At 42.8% G+C, this 27,344-nt stretch overlaps 2 protein-coding genes across 2 annotated transcripts in view; one reads left to right on the forward strand and one right to left on the reverse strand.

The window, feature by feature from the left end:
- The window catches only part of LOC145394562 (eukaryotic translation initiation factor 3 subunit G-like), a 37,254-nt gene extending 25,564 nt beyond the window's left edge, over nucleotides 1–11,690 (reverse strand). Inside the window, exons 1-2 of the mRNA XM_080268403.1 lie at nucleotides 11,586–11,690; nucleotides 4,490–4,530 (exon numbers count right to left, since the gene is read on the reverse strand). Coding sequence (XP_080124529.1) covers nucleotides 4,490–4,530; nucleotides 11,586–11,602 — 58 coding nt within the window. The 5' untranslated portion in view covers nucleotides 11,603–11,690. The remainder of the gene's footprint in view (nucleotides 1–4,489; nucleotides 4,531–11,585) is intronic.
- Nucleotides 11,691–20,911: 9,221 nt separating this feature from the next.
- LOC145394368 (uncharacterized) overlaps nucleotides 20,912–27,344 on the forward strand; it is an 11,470-nt gene continuing 5,037 nt past the window's right edge. Inside the window, exons 1-2 of the mRNA XM_080268240.1 lie at nucleotides 20,912–21,100; nucleotides 27,169–27,344. The exon at nucleotides 27,169–27,344 is cut by the window's right edge and continues 79 nt beyond it. Of these exons, the coding sequence (XP_080124366.1) occupies nucleotides 27,191–27,344 (154 nt within the window). The 5' untranslated portion in view covers nucleotides 20,912–21,100; nucleotides 27,169–27,190. The remainder of the gene's footprint in view (nucleotides 21,101–27,168) is intronic.

Raw genomic sequence — 27,344 nt, forward strand, 5'->3', positions numbered from 1 at the left:
CAAATTTTCTCTCGGATGCAGCAGGCCTCGGAATTTCCTGGCTTCATTCGTACCGTCATCTCATCAGCAGCGGACAGGAAAGTTCATAAAGTTAGGCTATCCAATCACAAATAAGTAACTGCGGTTGAGCTCTCGTTTAACGTGTTACACTTAATCTTCCAACAAAAAAGTAACACGACTCTTGCCTTTGTACTCATCCATAAGCTAACTCACCAGGATATTTGTCATCCTTCAATGACACTCTTCTGTTACAAGCACACAAGGCCATAATCTTCTTGAAGAACGGGTGACATGTAAATGATGTAACCGAGAAACTCATATGTCGCATTTGTTAATGGATTAAATGCGTAATAATAATAATAATAATAATAATATAATAATAATAATAATAATACGAATATTATTGTAATGAACTTTCAAAATAAATAATTTACTTCTAGTGCTCTTCTTATAGTTCATCCCATCCTAGCTAAAAGCCAGCCTCTCGAAACATATCGTGTGTTGTATTATTAATTTGATTCATGCGTAAAAATTATACGTAGGATAAGCCATCCATCATTAATCCCTTCATTACGGTAATTCTTAAAATTATTCCTGCTATTTCGAAGCGAATTTATCTCGCACTCAACGGGCTTATGTAACTTTAGTTATCCCCTACAGTTCGAAAAGCAACTCTAGGCTGGACATAATATTAGGAAATTTTCGGACTGAAGTGGTTACCAAAACCAAAAGCCAGGAGCAAACATGATAACATGCAAGAGAATTTTAGTGTTGTATGCAGACATAAACCATAAGACGATTTCTAGAATGGGCTGGCAGTAACTTTGGTACCATACGGTCCATACCTGACATTTATACCCATGTTCTAACATGTATTCTAAAATGGAAATCCAAACGATCACTGAAATCGCATACTATATAATCAGAAAATATTAACAAGTCAGGACACGAGTGTTGCCAGATCTACCGAAATATCGTGAGATCTACTGGATTTCTGATGGATCTCAAGAAATACCGAATTATTGCTCTAATCTACTGAATTTTGAAAGGTTCTCCAGAAAATCTACAGAAATTTTGCTTCCCGGCAGTTGAAAATCCATAAAAGCTAAATATAAGAGAGAGAGAGAGAGAGAGAGAGAGAGGGTGGGAGGCCCAGGGGAGGGGTGAGTGAGGACTGGATGCCCGGTGTTGTGACGTTTTCTGTACGTGTGCCACTGCCGACTGCCACCCATTCGTATTAAACACTGGTGTGTACAGGAAGGCGACGAGACTGAACGCTCGGGGATGAGTTGCAGACAATGAGGAACACACATCCACGAGACCTAATATAATGGCCTAAAGGCTCAAAATATTTTGTTGATTTACTTGGATGTTAAGTTTGTAAGGTTAACTAGTTTGTAATTCTGCCAATATCGAATCCAGCGCTTTTCTATTGCTTTTTATTTGTAAATATAGTGCCTTGATATAACAATATTTGGCAGACCTGCTTTTCCTAATCAGTCAGAAATTCGGCACAGCAGTTGGCAGTTGCGCTGAGGACGAGATGAGGTGCAGGGAGAAAGACATTAGTGCAGCAAATCTTACGAGTTCCCAGTTGTGCCTCGCCATGATTGAAAGGTGAGAAGTTTTATTAGATCATAATATGTTTTGGGGATATTTTAAAGTAAACAGTGGCCTATACTGACTTACTTTATCAGTTCATTTTTGCTGAAAAAAACATCTAGATGTCAGAATTACTGTCATTCACGGTCGTTAAAAAGCTACTCGATATTCATTATATTCATTTTCGTAGGGAACACGGGGGTCCTGCTGATTTGCATATAAAAGAATGATTTTGTAATTTTTAGTTTGTGAAGAAAATTATATTTTGTTCTGTAATATTTCACCAACTATTGTAATAAGATATTAAATACAGTATATAAAAAGCTTCTCCTTAATTTCATTAAATTGATTCCAGAAATATATATGTTAAGTACCAATATGGTGCATATATATACTGGCGTTGTCTACCGAATTTTTACCTGTATCTACTGAATTTTTTGGCAATTTTCTCCTGAAATTTCCTCTGCACCATCTGGCAACACTGGGACACGAATTAAACGCCGAAGTTTGAGTCAACTTTCACGCTGGTATTCTCGTTGGCTAAGGAAGCTCCCTAACATTTCTTCTTTTGCGATTTATTTTTATATATGACTGGTAATATAGTTTTGTACGTTCCTTATGCAAAGTATGGTGATATTGAATAACTTAACCCGTCACGTCCCGAGGTTTTCCGCACCTCCGACATCCCCCAGTCCCGAGGTATTTTCGATTTTTTTTTTTTTGGCTAAAACCTTCGCTTTTGGTGAGAAACATCGAAAATTCATAGAGAAATCGCTCACCTGAGGTTTAAAGTGCCCAATCCAGGTAGGAGTTCCTCCTTACCTGAGTGGGTTTTCTGACATGCTGGCACCAAAGAAAACGAGTTCTATGGGAGGGTAACTATTTTATCCACTCATAAAAGGTATTTATTTATTTACTTGGTACGAATGTATATGTAGTATGACAGTATATTGGTTTTCAAGCAGTAATAAAGGCATTATAAGCATTGTTTCACTCACTAACTAATCACCATACCTGACCTATTTTTGCCACACTACCTGATCATTATTTCTGGCTGTTTCTTCTTCTAATGCTATGTAAACATTGTCCTCCACATTGTCATCGATTGGGGAATCACTCTGGCCCTGAATAACTTTACTAGCCAGGTCACTGGTAACAGGTCCTTTGCCAAGACAATGGCATGAGGGGGGGAGGGGGGAGGTTATGCAGTGTAAGGCATTGTCCCTGCTTGGTATCTTGTACAGGAATAGAGGAAGGTGTCCTGTGTATACATACGAAAAATCACGTGCGAAAATTGAAAATTGTGCAAATTAGGTACCTTGCAATTGCACGACGTACTGGTACGTCGCCGGGACTGGCAAATGCAAATCGTGGTGACGTACCCATACGTCGTCGGGACGGGGCGGGTTAAGTAACACAAGAGGACAGCAAGGTGTACTACGCAAAACATATACCGTAGCGCAGGATGTTTGGGAGCATCGTCATCTGACGTGAATAAGGACCTAAAAGCTTGAATACCATGTCTATCCTCATTCCTACACTTTACAACCAACTGGGGTGAATATAAAAATACGTGCTAGAGTCTTTTATTAACTCTCCTTCGTTTAGACTGCTTCAGAATGTATACGGTATAATGTACGTTCCTCTCCATCCACATGACCACCGAACACTTCCCAAACTTCAATCAAATTTATGGTAACATTTGACGAAAAACATTAGGCCTGATATAATAGGTGTTGTAGACTTGTTTAAAGAAAGAGAAAAAAATGAAGTTAGTAGTCTTCACAACCCAGAGAGAGAGAGAGAGATTTCTAACTTACCATGGATTAAAAAAAAAAAAAAATTATCTGAACTAGAGAGAGAGAGAATTTCTAACTTACCATGGATTACAAAAAAAAAAAAAAAAAAAAAAATCTGAACTATATGGGTGGCAACAGCCACAGTTCAATGGTGTAACAGACAGCTTAAGGAGCACCACTTATATTCATTCACTTATTAAAACCCCAACATACAGTACTTGCCTTTGTCAGCCTGGGTCACTTAATGGGAGATCACAGTGCTTCATCTTTAGCTACTTATCCCTAACGTCACGCTCTCAAACATAATTCCAAGTCTTTCTCAGTCTAACTCTTAATACTCTTACCCTCAATGCTCACAAACCTTCCACACTCAGTTTTAACTCAGACAAAAAATTCTGTAATATCTAATATGCTATGAAGCAAGTAAGTGCAGATGTTGGTGTGGATGCATGATCATGATACCTATCAACAGTACTTACCCGACAACCTGCGATACTCATAACATTGAAATATGGATCACTACGCAGCAATTTCAGTTTTCCCAGTACATTTGAATATCTATGGTACTATTTAACACTGTACTTACCTGGTACCTAATAATCTTATCACTATGATTTACTTGAAGGGTAATCCTATTTCCATAAAAAGATTCATGCATAAAACCTAACTTATCCTGAATCTACTTGATACACTTTAACTAAGCATGAAATTGCCACCTGTGCATCTTGAATGCAGTTTCAACCAGAGAGTAACACAAGAATTTGGGTCTTGTCATCAACAGGTGTTACAGAATGGATGTAGAGCCACAGTACTCTGCTTTCCTGTCACAGAGCTACAGGAACAAACCTAACCCAATGTGGGCTGCACTAGTAGCAACCCCAGGCTCATTCAGATGCAAAGTCAGTGGGCTGAAGCTACCATTTATACTTAGTTCAGCCTCCTCCTTTTGGCAAATAGGGTAGTTGCCATGGTATGTATATAACAGGCAAGTAAGTCACCTTGTGATACTCGTGCCACCACAAGAAGGTGTCCTTCTCCAGCAGCCTTCTGTTTAAAATATGTACTAAATGCTAAGGCAGGGCACTCACCCTCAACTTCCTCCACTTCATCAGCCCAGCTGGATTTCACTCTGGAAGGCAATGGGAAATACAAAACATAAGGGGGGAAGCATTTACAAATGTGGATAAAATCAGGGAATCAAAAATAAAAATACACAAATAAAACTGCAATCAACGTAAAATAGAATGGGGATGATAATCACACACAAATGTGGATTTTAAAGAATAGGGGGAAAAAATAATAACAACAGCATCCTATCTATTTGTGTAACTATATATCTATAGCCAGATGCCATAAACCTATAAAGGGTGGCCGTTTGACTGAGATAGTTGTCTTACAGGGAGGGGCACTAACCCTCCACCAACCCACTTGTTGACTCATAAGGAACATGTATGGGTTGGTTATATAGTTACCAACCTGCACTGTAAATGGTTCCCTGTAAGCCACGAAACCATTTGGCTTGTCACTTAATGTAAAGCCACCTGTGAGGGAAAGAAGAGTAATAAAATGTGACAGGAATGATGAGAGAAACATGATGAGAGGAGGGCAGGCACAGAAATAAAATAACAAAGAAGAAGGAAGAAGTAAGCAGCACTAAATCAAGTGAGTGGATGATGGTCACCACCTACTAATAGCCTTAATTTAAAAAAATAAAATAAAATAACAGCTTTGTTGGATATGTAAATCTGAAGCTACCAGTGTGGAATAAGTGTCCCTATCAGTTTTTTTTTTTTTTCCCTATGGGGAAATGAATTCCCCGAGCTAGACCTTGATAGATCAAATAGCCCCGGACACCTATCAGATGAAGCCAGGATTCTGAAGGCTTGAATGGTGAATGAATGTGTGTGTGGCCCATTTCACTGGGCAAGCTGTTAAGCCCACTACCATGTTATTTTCTGTTCCCAGCTTTCTTTAGACAACCTCGCCCCACCTAAAGAGGCAGGATGATGATGATGAATAGCTAATCCCACATTATGCACTATTTGGCATGGGGACCTGGGGCCTGGCGGCCACAGACCAGGATATTTAGGGATAGATGAGCAGCCTCCCCCCTGATATCAGTGCATGACTGAAAATAGTCACCTCTTGGGGACTGACCCTATGAATGGATGTCACTGCTAAAGGGATGTAAAGGCTTAAAGAAGGCTATATCTAACCTCTCCCATTTATGGTTTCTCCTATTCCGAATAAAATCATCACGGAAAAAGTGAGTACAATGAACACCTTTCAACTGAAGATGCAGATAGCCAATTTTTGCACCACAATATTACCAATTTTAGATGGTGCTGGGTGGAGTGACGCAGTAACAGTGTCAACATGGGAGCCAAGCCTCCAAATATTTCCCTGCATCTTACCATTGAGAAGGACCTAATCTGACCCTCATGAGGTGTTATCTACCACAAGGGGTCACCAGATTCCCACACAGTGTTTGTACTGTGCAGTACCTGAAAGACAAGTCCACAGAATCAACTGGTTACCTTTGGTCAATGGACCTACTGGGCCAGACAGACCAGGGTTAAGCAAAAACAAGAGCTACAAGTTTAGGCATATACAAGCATGAATGCTCATTCTTAGATCTTTAGTGGAAAAGTTTCTAGAGAAGGGAAAGAAGTTGTGTGCAGCCTTCATGGATTTGGAGAAAGCATATGACAGGATGGATAGACATAGATTGTGGAAAGTATTAAAAATATATGAAGTAGATGGGAAGCTGCTGAATGCTGTGAAGAGTATGTATGATGGTGCTAAGGCTACAGTGCATGTGGATGGTGAACTGAGTGAATTTTTCTCTTTGAAGGTTGGGTTGAAACAGGGGTGTGTCATGTCTCCATGGTTGCTCAATCTATACATGGATGGGGTCATAAAAGAGATACAAGGTTGGGCAGTGGATGCCGCAGTGGCCCTAGTGAGAGAGGGTAGTGTTTGGAAACTCCCTGTACTGTTGTTTGCAGATGATACTGTGTTGTTAAGTGAAGATGAAGGGGAGCTGCAAGGCTTGGTGGATGAGTTTGGAGAGTGTGTAAGAAACGGAATCTAAAGGTGAATTTAGGGAGGAGTAAAGTGATGGTCTTCATATTGTTTATAGTTACAATTATGTAACTATAAACAATATGTACCAATTTATGTAACAGTTGCATTAACAAGATGTAACTTTTATGTAACTTTACAATTATAAGGCCAAGAGGTTGGATGGTGAGGAAATGGATAATGTGAGTACGATTAGGTACTTGGGGAGTGTGATGAGTAAGGATGGAAGTTTGGAGGGTGAAGTGCTTGAAAGGGTACAACATGGAAGAAAGGTTGCGGGTTCCTTGAAAGCAGTGATAAGAAACAGAGAAGTGAGCATGGAAGTGAAAAAGTTACTACATGACAGTATTGTGATACCAACTCTAACGTATGGAAGTGAAGCTTGGACGTTGCTGGAAGGACACAAGTCAAGAGTGAAAGCAGTGGAAATGAGTTATTTAAGAGAAGCCCGTGGAGTCACATGGAGAGACAGGCTGACAAATGAGGATATAAAGGAGTATTGTGATGTGGATGTGATAGGAAGTGTTAGGAGGAACACAGTGAGGTGGTTTGGCTATGTGGAGAGGATGGAGGGTGAGAGACTGATGAGGAGAGTGTATGTGAGTGAGGTGGAGGGGAGGAGAGGGAGGGGAAGGCCGAGGATGAGATGGAGGGATGGAGTGGAGAGGTATATAAGAGAGGGGTGTGTGAACTGGGAGCAGGGCAGTGAAATGTAGGAGGACAGGGCAACGTGGAGGCGATTAGTTTGTGGCCACCCCGTACGGGATTAAGGTGTCTGGCAATTGACAGATAGATAGACAGAATGCTCTGAATAATAAACCACCTAATTACCACATCATAACATTGCTAAACAGGATGCAATGCTGCAAATTCAACACCAAGACATGTCTGATTCCAGGATAATGTTTAACCAACTACATAATTCAATCATTAACTTAGCTACAGGTGTTACAAGTACATTAATGCAACTCCAGTGTATATCTGCATGTCTGATGCCATGTAAATATGCACACTGTAAATCAGCCTCCTATAACAAAGATACCTATATTAAAAAGTACTGTCCTGGTAGTTTAAATGATAAATAATAGGTTTTATGGACAATAATAAGGGCCTCAAATGACACTTGCTTCTCTATGGATCACAAATGACACAATGATCAACACAGATGACCTTGCTGTAACTGCCAAAGCAGACTCCATGGACCATGCCCAACACTCCCTTCAATGCATAGGCTAGTTGACTCCCTTCAGTCCTGACTAAGGGACAGGGGTCTCCTGTCAGTGGCAATAAGAGGGCAATCATGGACCATACACTTATGAAAATCCCTATCCTCCCAGTGATTTGCCTAGGATTCACTTCTACTGCCCTATGGCAGCACCATACCTACCCTGGCATGTGGAATGATGGTCCAGAGCTTACATGGAATTCACACACTGATCATGATCACCTATACCTCTCATGTTCCAAACATCTGGACATTATGCATTTCCTTGCTAACATGTCATGGGAGCCAACCATGATGTTCTCCTCCACTACTGTACTATAAAGCTAGGGCACTCAGTCGCATTATCTACAGCACTGTATTGTATGGGGTATCATCAACCATTGCTCTCTGCAAGCTGGATGTGATTCAGAACACTGCTCTCCATATCACCAGGGCAATGTGTTCCTCACTTACAACTCCCTGTATGCTGAAGGAGAGCTTCCACCCCTCCTAGGCCTATGTATGCCATCAGCAAGACTGCCTCACACTATGCAGAGTTATGTCCCTCCTGGTGCCTCACCCTCTTCCCAGGCTCTACCTATCCCTGGACATCTCCTCCACCTGCCTTTGCTGGTATCTCAAATCCCATTGCCCCATCCTATGTCCAATCTTTGTCATTTCCAAGACCTCTCCCTCCCTCCTCTCACCTAATCCCCAACACCCCCCCCCCCAGTCACTCCTGTTCCAATCTGATTCTATTTGTCTCCTTACACCTCTTTTATCTTTACTTCACCGTACACCAGGTCCCAATGCCCTCATCTGGCGATACATCTTCAATGAGATGTCAGTCACGCTCTACCAACGCTACTTCCTGGTCTTCACTGATGGATCTCATACTGACTCCCCACTCTCCACCACTGTGGTTGGGTATATACTATGAATATCTGACAGCATACCAGATTTGGCAGGTAAACTCCCTTCACTCAAATATCCCCAGTGAACTATATGCTATCTTCCAAGCCCTCTCCTTTGAACAGTCCCACCTTCAGCCACGGACAGTTGTCCTTTTCACACTGTCAGTCCTCTCTATCCCTCATTCTGTCCCACAGGCCAACCACAGAAACACTGCTGGTGCATACAATCTAATCCCTCTTCTTGTCCTTCCTTGTGGTAACTGGACCATGTGCCCCCAGTGGGTACCTGCACACTCTGGAGTAAAAGGCAATGAAATTGTTGATGCTGCCAACCAGAAGGCACACTCCTCAGCAGTTCTAAACCTGCAGCCACTAGGCCTGAAAACCCAATAGGCCGCAGTTGGTGGGACTCCTCTCTCAGCCTACTACTCCCAGCAACTACTCTTGGACATTACCGGACAAATTCCTCCCTGCACTCTTGGGCGCAATCAACAGATTGAGCTACTGACATTCTTCTGACCAGACTCTCCATTGGACACATATGGTACCTCTTTATTCTCACTTATATTGCTTAGGACTCTCCCCTAACCCCTATCCTTGGCGCCAGACTACTGATCAGACTATTGCTAACTTCCTTTTATATTGCCCTTGCTTCCACTCACACTGAGTGACACAACAAACCACAGTCCTGACTGAAGGGATCCACTCTTTCACTCTTGACTTTACTGTCTGCACAAGGTCTTGATCCCCTCATCTGACTGACTGCCTTACATTAGGTCTCTTCCTGAGGAGCAGTGAACACTTTCAGTCCATTGCTGTGAACTAAACACCGGTTCACTGGCAAAGTGACATCGTCCCCGCCTCTAATCACCACAAGAACAATATTAAATGACACTCTACCGACAATAACTCAGACTCACTCCTAAAATGCCCTCATGTGAGGTAAATGTACATTTTACTTTACGCAGCAGAATGACCTTACCTTTTCAATTCCCATTCCTCCAGTTTGTTTTCTGTATTTTTCTGACTTATCATGGTGGTAAATGACTGTTTTCTGTTTATTTTTTTTTTCCCCCTTTGTTGTTACCATATTCCTTATGCCTCACCAACGTTTGTTTTTTCTTAGGGATAATGGAAGAGACTTACTCAAACCTATCTATTCAAATCTACCCCAATTCATCTACTTTTGTATATGCCTTTTCTGCTTATTCTTCTTTCATTACTAATTTCATGAGCAAAACTGATGCTTACTGCTGACTTTGTTTCTCTGTCATCATGGTTTTCTTCATGTTTTCTTCCATGGTGTAATGATGGACTTACTATAACTTACTTGAATCTTCGTTAAGTTACGTATAGGTTTGGTTAAACTGCTAGGTTTGATAAGGTTGGGTTAACATGTAAGGTTAGGAAGAGGTACTAAAAGGCAATTGGTGTAGCATTACAGTAAAACCTCCCTAAGTCGGCATTCCCCTAAGCCAGGATTATATACAAGTCGGCATGGCTCCAAAATAATCATTTAAAAAATCATTTTTGAAACTGACCTTGTGGCAAAAAAAAAAAAAAAAAATAGTCAGCAAAACTTATCCTAAGTCAGCAAAATGCTGACTAATAACAACCCAAACTCAGCATCACGTGAGGCGTGAGGTGTCACGGTATCCCATTCAAACTTGTTGATGTCAAAATTAAGTCAGCACATTGGTTGTTTGCTGCCAATATACCAACTTAGGTGGTATAAACATACCGAGCCGCCACTCTGCGCATCATGTGGAGCTCAGTCTTGCTCCAGCAACCACCCACAACAGGTCTCTCTCGTTTGCTCGTGACTGTGACAAAGTGTTGCGTTCTTTTCAAGTGTGCTTATTCTGCATCCTGCCATCATGTTGTCTCAGTACAGTACCAAGGCAGCCTCTGGCAGGCTACTATGTACTGTATGCAAACATGGTAAGTGATCTTAGACACACATTTTTTTTTTTTTTGGGGGGGGGGGAAGGTGATTTTCATAAGTCAACATGGCCTCAGCCCGTTATGCCGACTTAGGGAGGTTTTACTGTATTTTGGTTTTGCTCGTTATTTTAGTTCCAAGTAAACAAACCTAGCGCTGTTTTGGCCCCTTAGTAATCAGGTACCACCAAAGGAACAAAAATATTAGCATACAATTTGACTGAAAGGCAGAGAAATAGACTGGAAAATATCAGCTAACCCAGAAATATCGTAAAAATAGAAAGTTTATGCACCTAATGCTTCCCTAAGCCCTAGTGGGGAGTTTGGTTGAATAGCAGCCCATGACGGGTTCTCCCCAGCAAGTTTGTTGTAACGCGTATTAATATGGTAATCAGACAAAAGCAAAAATACTACGTTAGGTTAGGTACCCGAATAATACAGGTCGAAACACCATTAGGTTTGTTTACCCAGAACTAGAACAACAAGCAGAACCAAACTAACACTACACTGGGAGGTATGCTGGAGTAAGTGTCCACCATTGCACTCAAGACACAGCTCATATAGCAGAAGTAACACAGCTACCAGTAAAAACATCGGAGAAGAAATTTAACGTGAAAAGTTTTTACCACCCCAAAAATTACCAAAAAAATATGAAACGTTCATTTGTCACCAGAATAAATAACAAAAAAATACAAGAAGTTCATTTATCACCCCAAAAATTTGCAGAAAAATACAAAAGGCCGTCAGGAAACCTGACTGGTAAGGTGATTCTGGAGCTAAGAGGAAAGCATATGTTTACTTCCTGTGATAAACAAATGTGTCTATACTTGAAGACTCCGTACTTTAAGTGTTAAATAATATAAAAAAAAACAACAATTACATGGGGAACACTTGTCCACATAAGGCATGGTTACAGTGAGGTAATATATGGAAAAACCCAGATTGTACCGCATAATGGCTTCCAATTTCACTACCGTACATTAATACCCACATAATTTGTAATGTTATATAATGAGAGTATAATGAAAACAAAGCGCTTACTCGTCCAGTGAAGGCATGGCTGCAGTGAATTAAGTGAAGTAAACAGGTTCTCCAGGTCCCGTGTGACTACTGCACTGTTTTCGTTTGTTGACAGGGGGATCGGCGATCGGCACATTGGTTCTTTTCCATTCTCCCTTCGAAATAAATGTATAAATTATAGAACCTGCAGTTTTATGTAGGAAAAAATTAAGAGTTTATCTGTCAATAAAAAACATCGTAATTTTCTTAGTGGGAGCCATAATAGAAAAATTCGATAAGGTTTCAGTCCCAGCTTTTGAGCGGGAATTTTGAACTGCCTTAATTTCACAAAGGTAAATGGTGACAATATTATATTTTTTTTTATAGCCTTCTCAGTCTCCTATGACTCACTCTTGGCTGGACGGAAACGATTGGCATTAGCTGGAAGAGGATACTATGAGAGAACTGTCCCGGCCATGAGAGAACTGATGTCTGATGGTGACAGCATCCTCCTCAGTGCTCCTAACTCAGTTAAAAAAAAAAAAAAAAAATTGTCTAGTGTTAGCTTTGGAGAGGTAAATGAAATGAGTAGTTATATATAGCCACCATTACCCCCCCCCCTCTTTTTACTGTATGAGAGCTATGTTGAATAAAATCGTTTGGCTGTAGCAAAAATAAAACAGAAAATAACATCGCTGGATTGGTTCGAGGTGATCGGTAATATAAAGCAGTAAATATGGATGTTTATGCCTGCGGGGTAGTCAGGTTTCCAAGGGCCTGAATAGTGAATGAATGAGTGTCTGACTCATTGAACAGCGCCTACTTCTTCAATGTCTTCTTTCATTCTTAGGTGGGGAAGAGGTCCCGATGATAATGATGATGATGTAACAACAACAACAACAATAATAATAATAATAATAATAATAATAATAATAAAAATCTACGGTGTAGATGGTATGCTGCTATAAGGTGCCGACTGCCGTCGAGTTTTTATGATGGTAGAGGCATGTGTAATGATAAGTGGGCATCTAAGTGATTGGTTCACGATCAATGTGGGCGTGCGACAAGGTTGTGTGATGTTCCCCTGGTTGTTCAATATACATGTGGATGGGATGATGAGAGAAGTAAAAACATAAGTAATGGAGAGAGAGATGGCTTTGGTAATGAATGGTGACGGATGGAATATTTCGAATTTGTTGTAGGCTGATGATGCAGTGCTACTTGCAAATACCGGACAAGAGCTTGGTAGACTAGTGCAGGGTTTTGTAGATGTCTGTGAGCGTCGTGCCTTGAGAGTAAATGTAGAAAACAGTAGAGTGATGGTTACTGAGAGAGAAGGTGACTCCCAGTGTGATGTTACAGTGAATGAAGAGAGAATGGAATTGGTGAGACAGTTCAAATACCTGCGTATAGTGATAGAAAAGAGAGGAAAGTGTGCAAAAGAAGTGGAAAGTAGAGTGACACAAGGAAGGAAAGTGGCTGGTGCCATGTAGGCCTTGATAAGAAACAGAGGCTTGAGTGTTGTAACTGCACGAAGCTTACATGACCGAGTGTTAGTGTCAACTTTAACATATGGATGTGAGACTATGGTGTGGCATGAAAATGAAAAGTCAAGAGTAAGAGCAGTGGAGATGGGACTGCTGAGGAGTGTATGTGGAGTACAGAAAGTGGATAGGATATGAAATAATGTGATTCGTGAAAGATGTGAAGTGAGGAAGTTTGTGGACACCAGAATCGAAGAAAGTGTACAGAGATGGTATGGTCATGTGGAGAGAACGGATAACAATAGAGTGGTGAAAAAGGTATATCTGAGTGAAATTGTGAAAGCAGGAGGAGGAGAGGTAGGCCAAGGAGAAAGTGGAGGAATATGGTGGATGAGCGTGTAAGGAAGAGAGGTATGGAAGTAGGTGAAACTGAGGGACTGACAAGAGATCGACCTGGATGAATTTTGTGCGGAGAAACGCGTAACCAGGGATTTGGCACTCCTTTTTAACGCGGCAGCTTTCAGACTGACTCTATCACGTAGGTGTATGTGAAGCTACAGTACGTGGTGATTTTTTTTTTTTTTTTTTTTTGTGCCTATCTGATGGAGCCAGGATTCCGTGGGCTTGACTGATGAGTGAATGGAAGCGTGGCTGATTGAACTGGGCAAACTTAAAGTGTATGGACGTTGCTACTCCTCACCCTGCCCTAGCGCAGGAAAGGAGGTCCGGATGATGAAGTAGTAGTAGTAGTAGTAGTACGCTAGTAGTAGCAGTAGTAGTAGTAGTACGCTAGTAGTAGCAGTAGTAGTAGTCGTAGTAGTAGTAGTACTAGTATTAGTAATAGTATAGAACAGGAAAAACATCAAATGATGCAAGAGTGGATGTCAGTGCTCGAGGTTTCTGGACACGAGGGCTTTCCTCGACAATAGGAAATTTGATCTTATGGCAGTACGTCATCGTGAAGTCTCTCTAGGCTGCACACACACACACACACACACACACACACACACACACACACACACACACACACACACACACACACACACACACACACACACACACACACACACACACACACACACACACACACACACACCGCTCGCTGGTGCAGTGGTAACGTTCCCGCTTGCCATCTGGTAGACGGGAGTTCGCGCCTCGCTCAGGTTGCGAAAAGTTTCACTGACGAAGTGGGTGGTTACTGTCCCCCTTGAGCAAGGGGACGGGTGTGTGCGTGTGTGAAGGTCACAGCCTTGCCCTTAGATCGGACTATATGAGCTCTCAGCTCCCTTCCGGGAGGGTAAAAGCTGACGATCACGACCATCAAGTGATCCTGACCGACCGACCCGGTGAATTACACACACACACACACACACACACACACACACAATCAAGGAAGGATCAAACATTTGGACCACGGTCGATTCACTCTCCTTGTGTTCACAACATCCGGTGGGATGGAGCCAGAGGCGGGGAGATTCTACTCGAGACTGGCAGAAATTAGAGAAATGAATTCCCCGAGCTAGGGATCAAAGGACATATAACCCCGCTAGGTTACAGGAGGGAGCTACCCCTCCCGGCAACGGTATCCCCAGGCGAGGCTGGAACTTGCGACCCCCCGGCCACGAGCTCGATGCTCTACCACTGAGCTACCGCGCCCCCGCGAAACTGATGGAAGTTCATTCTGAGAAGAAGCATCAACCCCAGATTTCTGTTATGGCCTGGATGAGATGTCGACTGTCATTCTCCCTCGTTAGGTTTGCACTCCAGTACCTCAGGGGCACAAGATCATCAGCCCTCAGGCCTGTCTCTCTGGCGCGTATGGATTACGATGCTTCTGTGGTCGAGAGTCGCATAGACCAGCGACTGCAATAGATTAATGTCTATTAACAATGTAATGTTATTAAATAAAAATAAAGCAATAAAAGTAGTAGTAGATGGTTGGTAACCACAGCCATTATTGTAATAAGAGGCTTAGTGTTAACCTTCACATTACAACTCCAGATGGTGAGCTGTATTATGAAGGCTGGTCTTGATCTTCACAGTCGGCTATAAATTCCAAGCAGATGGAGGTGATTGATGTTTAAAAGTAGTAGTAGTAGTAGTAGTAGTAGTAGTAGCAGCAGCAGCAACAACAACAACAACAAGAGCAACAGCAACAACAGCAACAACAACAGCAACAACAACAGCGACAACAACAACAATAACATCATCATCATCATCATCATCAGTAGTAGTAGTAGCAGTAGTAGTAGTAGTAGAGTAGTAGTAACAAACTTCATCATCTTAACTACAATTCCCACTAAGAGATGGAATGCATGCAACAAAAATATAATACCTGTAATAATAATAATAATAATAATAATAATAATAATAATAATAATATCGATAACAAAGAAACACTCACAGTTCAACTTAATTAATGATTTCGTCAGCATTATCACCACCCAATACGATAACAAAGCTTGATAATGCTAACTGATAAGCAACAGGCACTGCAAGCAATAATCTCCCTTATTCCCATGTCTTCCTAAGATCTAATATCGTTTACCATTATTGTCCGTTACGATCTTGCATAAATTAAACCGCATTGTCGCCCGGAACGTCGAAATGTCTCAGTTGTGTTTACGCAGCCATTACGGTATCGGTGTATACGAGACTAACAACATTTCCACAGTAAAAGGGAAATATCTGAAGTAATAATATTTTGAAGGTAAAAAGAAAATATCTGAAGTAATAATCTTTCTAGCGTAAATGACAAATATCTGGTGTGGTTACGATATGTGATAAACGATCAAGTGATGTGAAACTGATACGGTGTGATATTTTTGGACATATTCTCGTTACTCTTGCTCCTCAGCGATTTAGTCAGCCTGTGACATCTCTACATCCATTTGTGACTAAAGAAACTGTGTTCAAGTTAAAAGTACCTACAATGGAGGCTTTATGAAGGTGTAATATTGGACATAAATCGTGAGAAGAGCTAAGAAGTCTCCTATGCCAACCAGTCACGCGACATTTTGAGGCCAAAGACAGACACGTAACCATGAGTTTTATAAGGGAAGGTGTGTGTGTGTGTGTGTGTGTGTGTGTGTGTGTGTGTGTGTGTGTGTGTGTGTGTGTGTGTGTGTGTGTGTGTGTGTGTGTGTGTGTGTGTGTGTGTGTGTGTGTGTGTGTGTGTGTGTGTGTGTGTGTGTGTGTGTGTGTGAATTTTAGGAGAAAGAACAATGCTCTTAAGCAATATTGTGTGGGTAAGGGTCAATGACGAACATGAACATGCGCAAATCCTGTGTGGAATGGGTGTACACTGAAGCCAAGAGTGTTTGCTAAGTGAATCCAGAAGCTTCCATGTAAAACAAAGGTGTTTCCTGAGTGACATACAGGTGTTGAGTCACTGCAGTAGGGGTAGTAGTTGTAAGCCTAGGTTCCTCTGAAATGGAACCCAGTAAACTGCAGGCTGATGCTGCCTCCCCCACTATCACGCATTCAAAGAATAGGGACGGAGCTGCGAGGCTTCTGTATAATCTGACAGTGGAGTCGCCCAGAAATCTCAGTGCCACGCGTGAAGGAGCCCCTCTTCAGTGAAAGTACCTCAAATGAAAAGGGTACCTTGTGTGTGAAATGAGAAGCTTCCATTTCTGACACAGTACATTTGTGTGTGTGTGTGTGTGTGTGTGAGAAGTGGGAGTTTTCCAATCATACGACAGCCATGACACATTATATATATATATATATATATATATATATATATATATATATATATATATATATATATACCTAAAATATAGTTTCACATCCCCCAGAAAACGCTGACTGCTGGAGACATCTTTATTCTCCTTGGGTTAACAGATGGCGCAGGCGATACCCAGAAAACACTATAGGCGATGGTGTCGACGAAGGTGTTGTGCTGAAGGTGAGAGAGAGAGAGAGAGAGAGAGAGAGAGAGAGAGAGAGAGGGGGTGGGGGTGAGGGTATATGTATGTGTATTCAGTCTTATCAGTGAATGAGTTTGTGTGAATTTTCAGCGTTATCAGGAAGTGTCAATTGTTAGTCTACTTTTCTGCAGTCTTATCACACATGTTGACTGACTCGGGAAAATGAGAGAGAGAGAGAGGGGGGGGAGGGGAGACTGCCTTGTGTTATATTAGAATTAGAGTGACCTGTATGTGTGTGTGTGTGTGTGTGTGTGTGTGTGTGTGTGTGTGTGTGTTAAAGAGACAGATACACATTTCTTTTCTTTCAGAGGCTCGTCACACTCGTTACCTCACCCTGGCCATGGTAGTAATGCTTTTGGTGGCCATATATATCACGCTGGCTATTTACTACACCCTCACACGATAGCACCTGCCTCACCCACCACCCTGCCTACCTCACCCACAACGCTGCCTGCCTCACCTGTATCGTCAACCGCCCTACCTCACCCACCAGCCTGCCTCATCCACCAGCCTGCCTCACCCACCAACCTGCCTCACCCAACAGCCTGCCTCACTCTGACTTATCCAGTCTTCCTCACTCACCACCCTGCCGCATCTGCCTCACCTACCAGCGAAACTCTACCACACCATCTACTGCCTACCCTTCATTCTTCTGCCTCATCCAAACACAGCTCGTTTATTCTGACGCGACAACAATCTCTAATCATCTATCGCTTATTTATGAGATATTTTGTACCAGTGTGTATATTTGTAGTGGCTGCTGTATACTCAGATTTTTTCTCACCTCACACACCTCATTTAGTTTCGATGATGACCATGTTTATTAGGGCCAGAGTTGTTATTGTTGCTCTTCCCCGGTCTGCCTGGCCGAGCAGACCCATTGACCACGAGCAAGCAGCCACCTTTCTAGCTGTGGTAGACATTGCCTCGCCAGGGTCGGAGCCGGGTCCTTCCACATGGCGGGGTGCTGGGAAAATGGAAGATATAGCCTCCAAGAGGATGAGCTGTGTACAGGAGATATGTATGGGTAGTAGTCTCAGGCCACACTTTGACTACTTGGTAAATGTAGTTGAGTTCCACGCCTGGGAGTGCTGTGCAAAGCCAGTTATCAGGCCTTGGCTCCACGTCACCCCCATGGTAGTACCTCCCGGGGTGTCGGTAACCATCCACCTACTGCCTTTTGGTGGGTAACGAGTGCCACACCTTGCCCATGGGTGACCCGGGTATACTGGGCAGGGGCGTCCATCTTCCCTGAGCCAGACAACATTCCCAGCCGCGTACCCTAAGTTGGAGAATAGATCGATATGAATAGCAACCAAGGAGACTCATTCCTACCTCATAAAGGCTTATCAAGTTACATTCAACCACGACAGAGTATTATATAGTTGACACAGTGGTCCAGTGCTGTCGGGTGAAAACAAACCCAATGTAATATTTTCGTGTCATCTCGTCCCCTACATTTTTCAGGCCTTCAGACCGTTGCTTAACCCCTTCATTCCGATGACTTTCCGATTTTAAATTTGCTGTCTTTAGATGATTTTATTTTTATTCAGGAGAGAAGACTGATATTGGAGGGACAAGATAAAGCCTTCATTAACTCTGCCTTATTATACTGCCTGTCTATCTGTCTATCTAAATATCTCTATCTATGTCAGTCTAAACGGATATAGATAGACAGATAGCTACAGATAGACTAATATAAAATACATGGGAATACGATATTAAGGTTCAACATATAACCAAAATAAATCGGTCAGGAACAGGTGTTAGGTAAGTTCACTGGAATACGATCTAAAATCACGTGCATTATTGTAAGGTTCTAAGTTTTGTATTAAAGTGAATGTGTTATATATTTTTTGCACTGGGTTTGTCTTCTATCCTTCCTGAGAGAGAGAGAGAGAGAGAGAGAGAGAGAGAGAGAGAGAGAGAGAGAGAGAGAGAGAGAGAGAGAGAGAGAGAGAGAGAGAGAGAGAGAGAGGAAATATGGCGTGTCGATACCCTAGACTTTTACTGATATGCCACAAAGTGCGATGACCGATAGCGTTATATTTTACCGAGAGAGAGACAGAGAGAGTTTATATTTGATTGTTTACTAGCAGACGATTTTATTTGGCCTAATGGAGACCTCTCATTACAGATAAAACCTGAGCAGACACACAGGCAAACAGACAGACACATAAACAAACAGGTGCACACACACACACACACACACACACACACACACACATGAAGAGAGGCAGAGACACACAGACAGGCGGACACACACACACACACACACACACACACACACACACACACACACACACACACACACAGACTGACAACTATTATTTTACGTTACACTAACAATAAATATAAGGGTCTCTCTCTCTCTCTCTCTCTCTCTCTCTCTCTCTCTCTCTCTCTCTCTCTCTCTCTCTCACACACACACACACACACACACACACACACACCTAACAAACCACAATACCCGCATTCGTTTCGCCAGCGCGAGTGTAATAAAAAAAAGACAAAATTCAAAAACCACACCACGCCTTTGAAATCGAGCCCGCCAAAACAAAACAATGGCGCGGAATGGTACCCAACGGACCACGAGTTTCCCTCCAACACTGACTGGCTGAATTTATAAAGAATCTTGAGTCTGGTTAAAGCTAAATCGAAACTGTACAAACAATCTTTCGTCCCGAATTACTGTGAGAATATTTCCGGCCGTGAGACAGCGCGGGTAGTTTTTATATACCGTAGTATTAACTAAGCTTGTTGGAAAAGTTAAGAGTCAGCCAAAGAGAAAACATTTATTTATTTATTTATTTTTAGAACAACAGCTCAAAGATTAAGGACACAGGGAAAAGTCAAATTTCAATTCCTCCCGTCAGAATCGTTCCGGGCATGAGATGATGCGGCATTTTTTCCCGATTTTGACGAAACTGGTGGAAAGGTTAATAGACAGCCCATGACGAAACGCACTATTTTTTTTTTTTTTTTTTTTAACTATAAGCTAAAGGTCAGGGTCATTATGCAAGGACAAACTGACATATTTGCGTGTGGTGTATGTGGTGTGTGGTGCTCTTAATTTTTCCTCGTTTACCAAGGTTATTATCTTGTATGCAAGGGTGCAGCCACGACTTGGGTAAGGAGGGGTGAATTTTGATTGTTATTCTCAGATACAGCTGTTAGGAAAGAGTTATAATAGTGTCTAGATTAATAAGCAATGTGTCCGTTATTTAATACTATAGAACACGACCAAGAAACAATAATTATTGTCTGAATTAATACATAAAAATATAAACAACTGCCTAAATTGGTACCTTTTACTTCACCTTATTCTGTTGGAAAGGGGAGGGGGCCCTATCCTCGCCCCCTTTCCCCCTTGGCTGGGTCCATGGGTAGTTGTATTAGGGGTATTTAAAAAACAGCCTATGTATAGGATATTATATAAATACGCCGTTAAACTCTACTGTCTGGTGTGGGTGTCTGTGGTCAGTGTTGGGGGAGTAAAGTTCCGTTTTGGCACCGACTGAAATGTTATTTTCAGAAGGTTGCAGAGTTGCTAAATTATCGATTTTCTTACGCTAGTCTTCTACCGCCTATAGCAACAAATAAACTATCGACACTTTGGAAGAAAGGGTTTCGACTAATACGTATAGACTACACGAGGATTATACAGGCAGACAATCAATGTTTACCAAATCCTAAAAATTAGTTTATTTCTTTCGCTAGATTTCAAACACCTTTAGCGACAAGCCAACAAGTGACATTTCTTAGAAAAAGAGGCCTAAATTAATACCTGTCGACTACACGTGGTTATTAAACCAGAAAGTTTATTTTTTTCCTGGGTTCCTTGCATTTAGCGTTATTCTAGTGGCTTTTTACATGATGTTAGCGATATTTGTGAATTCTGTCCCGCAACTTCTGCGACATGTATGAATTCAGTTCGGTAACTTTAGCAACGTTCGTAAATATGGGTTGGCAACTTTGGCGACATCTATGCACCAGGTGGGCAACTCAAGCAACATATATGACTTCACCTTTGCAACTCTGCAACGTGATCGACCAGTTAGGGATTTGGCGTGGGTGTGTGAGGCAGGAGAGGGAGAGAGAAAGAGGCCGGGGTTACCGTGTATAGTGGCATTCCTCCTCGGTGAGTCTGTTTTGAAGCCAACAAAAAATGCGGGCACGAGGTTACCAGTACACGCGGACGTTTGTTTACCTTAAAGTTGGCTGTTTTCGGCCTCGGTTGTGTTTGCAGATTATGTGCTTTTTTTCGCTTCCATTCTTTAATTAGACAACTGCTGCGGCTATATGTAGAGGGGGATACAATTATTCTGGACTGCTGAATCGCTTACGCATCATTTTATTGCATGACAATAGTGAAATTACTATTAATTTAGGAAGTGTTACGGACTAGGGTTGAAGTTAGGTAACTAGCCGAGGTAAGAAATCGATCGATTGTGCGCGCATGTGTTGACTTACTCGTACATGTGTGTGTGTGTGTGTGTGTGTGTGTGTGTGTGTGTGTGTGTGTGTGTGTGTGTGTGTGAGAGAGAGAGAGAGAGAGAGAGAGAGAGAGAGAGTCACTGGGTACAACTCCCAAGTCTTGGCAGAACAAATTATGTGAAAGTATGGTTTCCAGATATGACTAAAACATTTCATTCGACTAACCCGATGACTGTAGGAGAGGGCTGGATAAAAGTAGTAGAAACAGGACTGAGTGAACGAATTGTGTCTACCTCTATCCATCCATCCATTTATCTATCTGTCCATTTATCTTCCCATCTATCTATCTATCTCTATCTAGGGCACGGCAGGGTAAAACCGAAGGGCAGGGCAGGACAGGGCATGGTGGAATATGGTAGGGCAAGGCAGGGCAGAAGTGGGACAGGGTAGGGTAGGGCAGGGTAGGACACAATGTAGAGACTCAGCACTGTGGGATAGGGCAGGGTAGGGCACGGTCAGGCAAGGCAGGACAGAGCAAAGCAGGGCACGATGGATTAGGGGAGGGCAAGGCAGAGCACGGCTCGGCAGGAAGGGTTAGGGCGGAGCAGCGCAGGGCACGGCAAGATGGGTCAGGGAGGGGCAGGGCACTGCAGGGCAGGGCACAGCACGGCAGAATGGGTCAGGGCAGGGCAGGATGAGTCAGAGCAGGGCAGGGCAGGGCAGGGCGGGGCTAGGCAGCGCGGGACAGGGCAGGGCAGGTAGAGCATGAAAGGGTAAGGTACTGAGAGACTGGGCAGGACAGAGGGGGGGGGGTCAGGGCGGGACATGGCAAGGCAGGCCACAGGGAAGGGTGGGACAGTGACAATGATAAGAAAAGAAAGGAAATGAACTGAAGGGAAGATGACAGATGAGATGGGAATGAAAGAAGGAATGGGAGGATGTGAGCCGGGAAACATGATAAAACAGTAATAATAATAATAATAAAAATAATAATGATAATAATAATAATAATAATAATAATAATAATGATAATAATAAAGAATACCAAGACAGAGGAGGGCAAGGCAGGGTACACACACAATCCCTGGCAAGCAAGTTTCGTATTTATAACTTTTCGCTCCAGACTCTTGTACCAAGCATTCACGCAGGCAGGGGAGGTGTGTGTGTGTGTGTGTGTGTGTGTGTGTGTGTGTGTGTGTGTGTGTGTGTGTGTGTGTGTGTGTGTGTGTGTGTGTGTGTGTGTGTGTGTGTGTGTGTGTGTGTGTGTGTGTGTGTGTGTGTGTGTGTGTGTGTGTGTGTGTGTGTGTGTGTGTGTGTGTGTGTGTTTCAACCCCCATGCATTTCTGTCACTGTACGACACTATCTTTTACTGTCATTCTCTCTACCACTTCCTCACCTCACCACAACCCATCCCTCCTCCCTTCACCACATCCTCTCACCACCCCTGCTTCCCCTCTCACCACTCCCTTCCCCTTCTCCATACATCCTCTCCCTCTCTTCCCTCACCACATCACTCCACTTCTCACTCTCAACACATCTTTCCTCTCCTCGATCCCTCTCTCCTCCTCCCCCTTCCATCTTTTCCCTCCCCTAGCTCCTCTTCTCCTCTCCCTACCCTTCATCCCCTCTCCCTTCTCCCCCTTCTGCCCCTCTCTCTCTCTCTCTCTCTCTCTCACTCTCTCTCGCAGCACTGTACCCCTGTCACTCGGTCATTTTTCACATCAAACCTACATCATATATCTTTATAATGGTTACCGGCTCACTGTTGTACTCTCTCTCTCTCTCTCTCTCTCTCATTCTTGCTATCATCACATAATTGTATTCTGTGCCACTTCTTCCCTCCCTCCCCCACCCACCGCCTACTTAGCTTCACGCCAATATCCACAAAAAATACGTCTCGCATCTTTTCATCAGAGGGAGAGCGACAGCCAGAATGAACCACTCTCCATACTGGCAAAGTGCGGTTGGGGAAGGAGTGTTTGTAGGAAGTGATGCATGAGGAAGCTTGATTTTTGTGTTGAGTGACTGCTTAAATAACTATAGGAATTCACTTCTAATATAAATAACTCATCTAAACTCTTTTCGCTTTAAAATAGGCCTAAAATTGCCATCCCTCTGCCTGGAAAGTCAGTTTAAAATTAGAATATGATGCTACACTCTTTCCACTTTAACTTGGCCTAAAATTGTCATCTTTCAATATTGCATGCTGAGTTGTAATAATAGAGTAACACTGGAATATGATGCTAGTCAAGAAGAAGTGCTACGGAAGGAAAATAGATCCGCAGCATTTCCTTATTCTGCCACCGAGCTACGTGAAATAAGTTCCTGAAGGGCGGAAATTTGGGCCAAGTTAAGGTGAAAGAACTATAGTCAAGAAGCTGGATGATAATGTGTGATGAGATAAACCGCTCTTGTTTTGTAGCCAACTAACTGGTGCTAGAGAGGGACGCCTTCACGTGGTGGCACTGATATGGACAGGTGGAGCTGCCCGGTTATACAAACATCCCTCAGATGCTTCCCTATCCCCCAAGGAAGATGGTGGGGTGCAAGACGAGGGCAAATTAAGCCTGTAGTCCATCGGGTTTAAGTCCACAAGAGCCTGGGACCACAACAAAAACAATAATCAGGGCTAGTAGTAGTAGTAGTAGTAGTTGTTGTTGTTGTTATTGTTGTTATTGTTGTTGTTGTTGTTGCTGTTGCTGTAGTTGGAAGCCCAGGCTCATCTGAACGTAAAGCCGGTGGATTGCATGCGAAGTTCTCCATCTGCTGCAGCCAGGGAGGGGAAGGAGGGACGTTTGTACAACCGGGCAGTGGAGCAGCTCGTTTATATTGATGCCAGCACCTGAAGGCGTCCCTCTGCACCACCACAATACACAGCTAAAATCAACAAAGGACCGTATTCTCGTCGGTAAAGGAAGTTCTCTAACATATACTCCTAAGCTATTTATTCTGCTTATTACACCTTGCCATCCTCTTCTCTGTTATTAAAATAATTCTAATATCACCATACTCCTCATAAATAACGTACAAAATTATATTAATCAGTCGTATCTAAAAATAAATCGCTAAAGAGGAGGTGCTAGGGAGCCTCCTTAAGCCACGAGAATATGAACCAAAGTGCCGATGCATTTTTGTGTTACTTGCGTGTTTTGTGTTGCAGGAAGGCATGGGAGGCAGGCAGTCCTACCCTTCCCACAAAAAGCGCTCGGCGGAAAGGTAAACACAGAGGGGTTACGGAGGGTTTGGCGAGAGTATGGTGTAGAGGGAAACCTGTTCGGAGCTGGAGTAAGCTGGAGAAAAGGCAGCCTGATGGTGGAGGGCAGGGTGACGTGAAGACGATTCGTTCTCCGTATGTATGGCAGTTGTGGATCTGGGAAAAGGATAAAAGGTAAACAGAGAGGGGTTATGGAATGTGTCGCCTACGTATGATGTGAACTCGAGAGATGGCAGCCTGATGGTGGAGGACAGGATGGCATGAAGGTGATTCGTTTTGGGTACGAGTACGTGTGGCATTTATGGGTCTGGGAAATGCATAAGACGAGGTAAACAGAGAAAGGTTATGGAAGATCTGGCCGGTGTGTAGTGTGTAGGGAAGCCTGCTGAGTGTTAGACGTGTGGGTAAGGGTAGGGGGTGTTGGTGTGAGTGGTTTAATATCAGTGATGGAGCGAGACAAACATGTGTGATGCCTCATACTGTACATATAAAACAGAACAAAACTACTCAATCACTATCCTGGTAGGGATTCAATTTCAAGGCACCGTGAATGGTATAACTCGACTACCACTGAGCTACGAGACACCTACCAATCTCTCTTTGTAATGTGTGTGTGTGTGTGTGTGTGTGTGTGTGTGTGTGTGTGTGTGTGTGTGTGTGTGTGTGTGTGTGTGTGTGTGTGTGTGTGTGTGTGTGTGTGTGTTTTAATCTCATTACACTGATATACATAGGCTTAGGAGAGGTGGAAACTTAATTTGTGGATAAAGACATGAAGTTACTAAAGAATGGTGAAGGCTGGAGTATCCGACGCTGCACTACCAATGACCGTGAACTATGGTGACTGGTGCAGAGTTTTGTATACGTCTCTGTTCTGATAGGTAATTAGGATGTGCATGTGTGTGGATGGTGATGTTCTGAGGTGGGGTCAGGATTCTGGGGGCTTGAATAGTAAGTGAATGAATGTGTGGCCCTTTTCATCGGTAATGATGGTGATCGTTCTCCCTCTATCGCGTGTTTTCCTTTTGTTTTCTTGACCCTGCCTCACAATACCACTGGATGAGAAAAAAAAAGTAGAGATGATGACGATGATGATGATGATGATGATGATGATGATGATAATGATGATGATGATGACGACTTTCCTTCTCTTTCCCTGCAAAAAAACAAATACTGCAGATACATGAAACTGATATGAAGCATGTGATTGTTCAGTCGTGCATGGTGAGTTGAAATGCTCTTGCTTTGTACTGTGCTAGAGTGCGTTTACCCTAACCTGACAAAGGTCCCTATCTCCCTTTCAGCTCAGGTGATGGCCAAGTGTAATCAGACTGGAAGGTCAGTTTGAATGGTAACCAAGGAGACTCATTCCTACCTCTTAACTATAAGGCTACTCGAATTTCATGCAACCAGGAATTTGCGTTCATGTTGTGAGTGACACAGTTACGTCAGATGAAAACACACACACACACACACACACACACACACACACACACACACACACACACACACACACACACACACAGGTGGTAGGAATAGACAGGGCATATCAGGCTATCATATCGCTCACTTGAATTTGTCCAATATTTTCGAAATTTTGCAGCTTATTTCATGCAGTTCAGTGGCAGAAATTAAACAAAGCTACGGCTCTACATCCTTTCCACAGCACTTCTTCGTGATTAGGATTATATTGCAGTGTTAAGCTATTTTCATAACTCAGCATTCAAGGTGGAGAGAATGCAGTTTTAGGCCAAGATAAAGTAAAAACGAATATAGTAAACGAACAACCTAGCTCTGTGCTCTTCCTTCACAGTTCGCCATGACACTAACCCGCTGCAGTTCGCCATGACACTAACCCAGTTCTGTCAAGTAAAAATAATCAAATCAATGCCCTCAGCTGGACCTCTCATGTCAGATCACTTGCTAAAACCGCCTCAAAGAAACTTGGATTATTGTACAGAGTCCGTAACATCTTCACTGACGAGCAGTTAGCTATAATTTATAAGAGACATGTGCTCTCTCAGCTTGAATATTGCTCACCCTTGTGGAATGGATGTGGAGAGTTTTCATTAAAACAACTAGACAAAATTTAGAACAAAGCTGTTAGAATTATTAATAACCTTGCTATTACTAATAACCTACCTCCCCCACAAGTAAGAAGGAATGTTGCCTCCCTTGCATTATTTTACAGATACTTTCATGGCAAATACTCAGACGAAGTTGCGTCCATTATGCCACCCCTCCATGCCTTCCCCTAAGCTACACGGGCATCTGGGAGCGCTCATGACTGGACTGTCACACAGCCATACTGCAGAACTCTCTGGAACTCTCTGCCCCGGAGTTGTTTCCCCCCAAACTTCAACCCACAGCTGTTCAAGTCCAACTGTTACAGACATTTTATGAACAGAGGACGACAGTAATCTGATGTATGGATTATTTTTCTTATTTATTTGTTTTTCCTTCCTCTGTTCTGTTATTTAAAAAAAAAAAATCATCTGCGTCTTCTCTCTAACCCAGTTTCGTCACATGAAAATGATATATATATATTTTTCTCTCTCCAGATTTAAGGCGCGCAAAAATAACATGCCCGAACACAACCCGACAAAGGACATCTCTGAGGAGTGTCGCAGGCGTCTGACAAACATACACACGGACATACACGGCGAGGGCGACCCATACGGCAGAAAGGGCGGACTGGGTGGTGTGGAAGTGGTGGGTAGTGGTGATGGTGTGGTGA

The sequence above is a fragment of the Coenobita brevimanus genome, chromosome 27 (genome assembly GCF_032717465.1).
Source record: "Coenobita brevimanus isolate Jiangsu-jjx chromosome 27, ASM3271746v2, whole genome shotgun sequence".
NCBI lineage: Eukaryota > Metazoa > Arthropoda > Malacostraca > Decapoda > Coenobitidae > Coenobita > Coenobita brevimanus.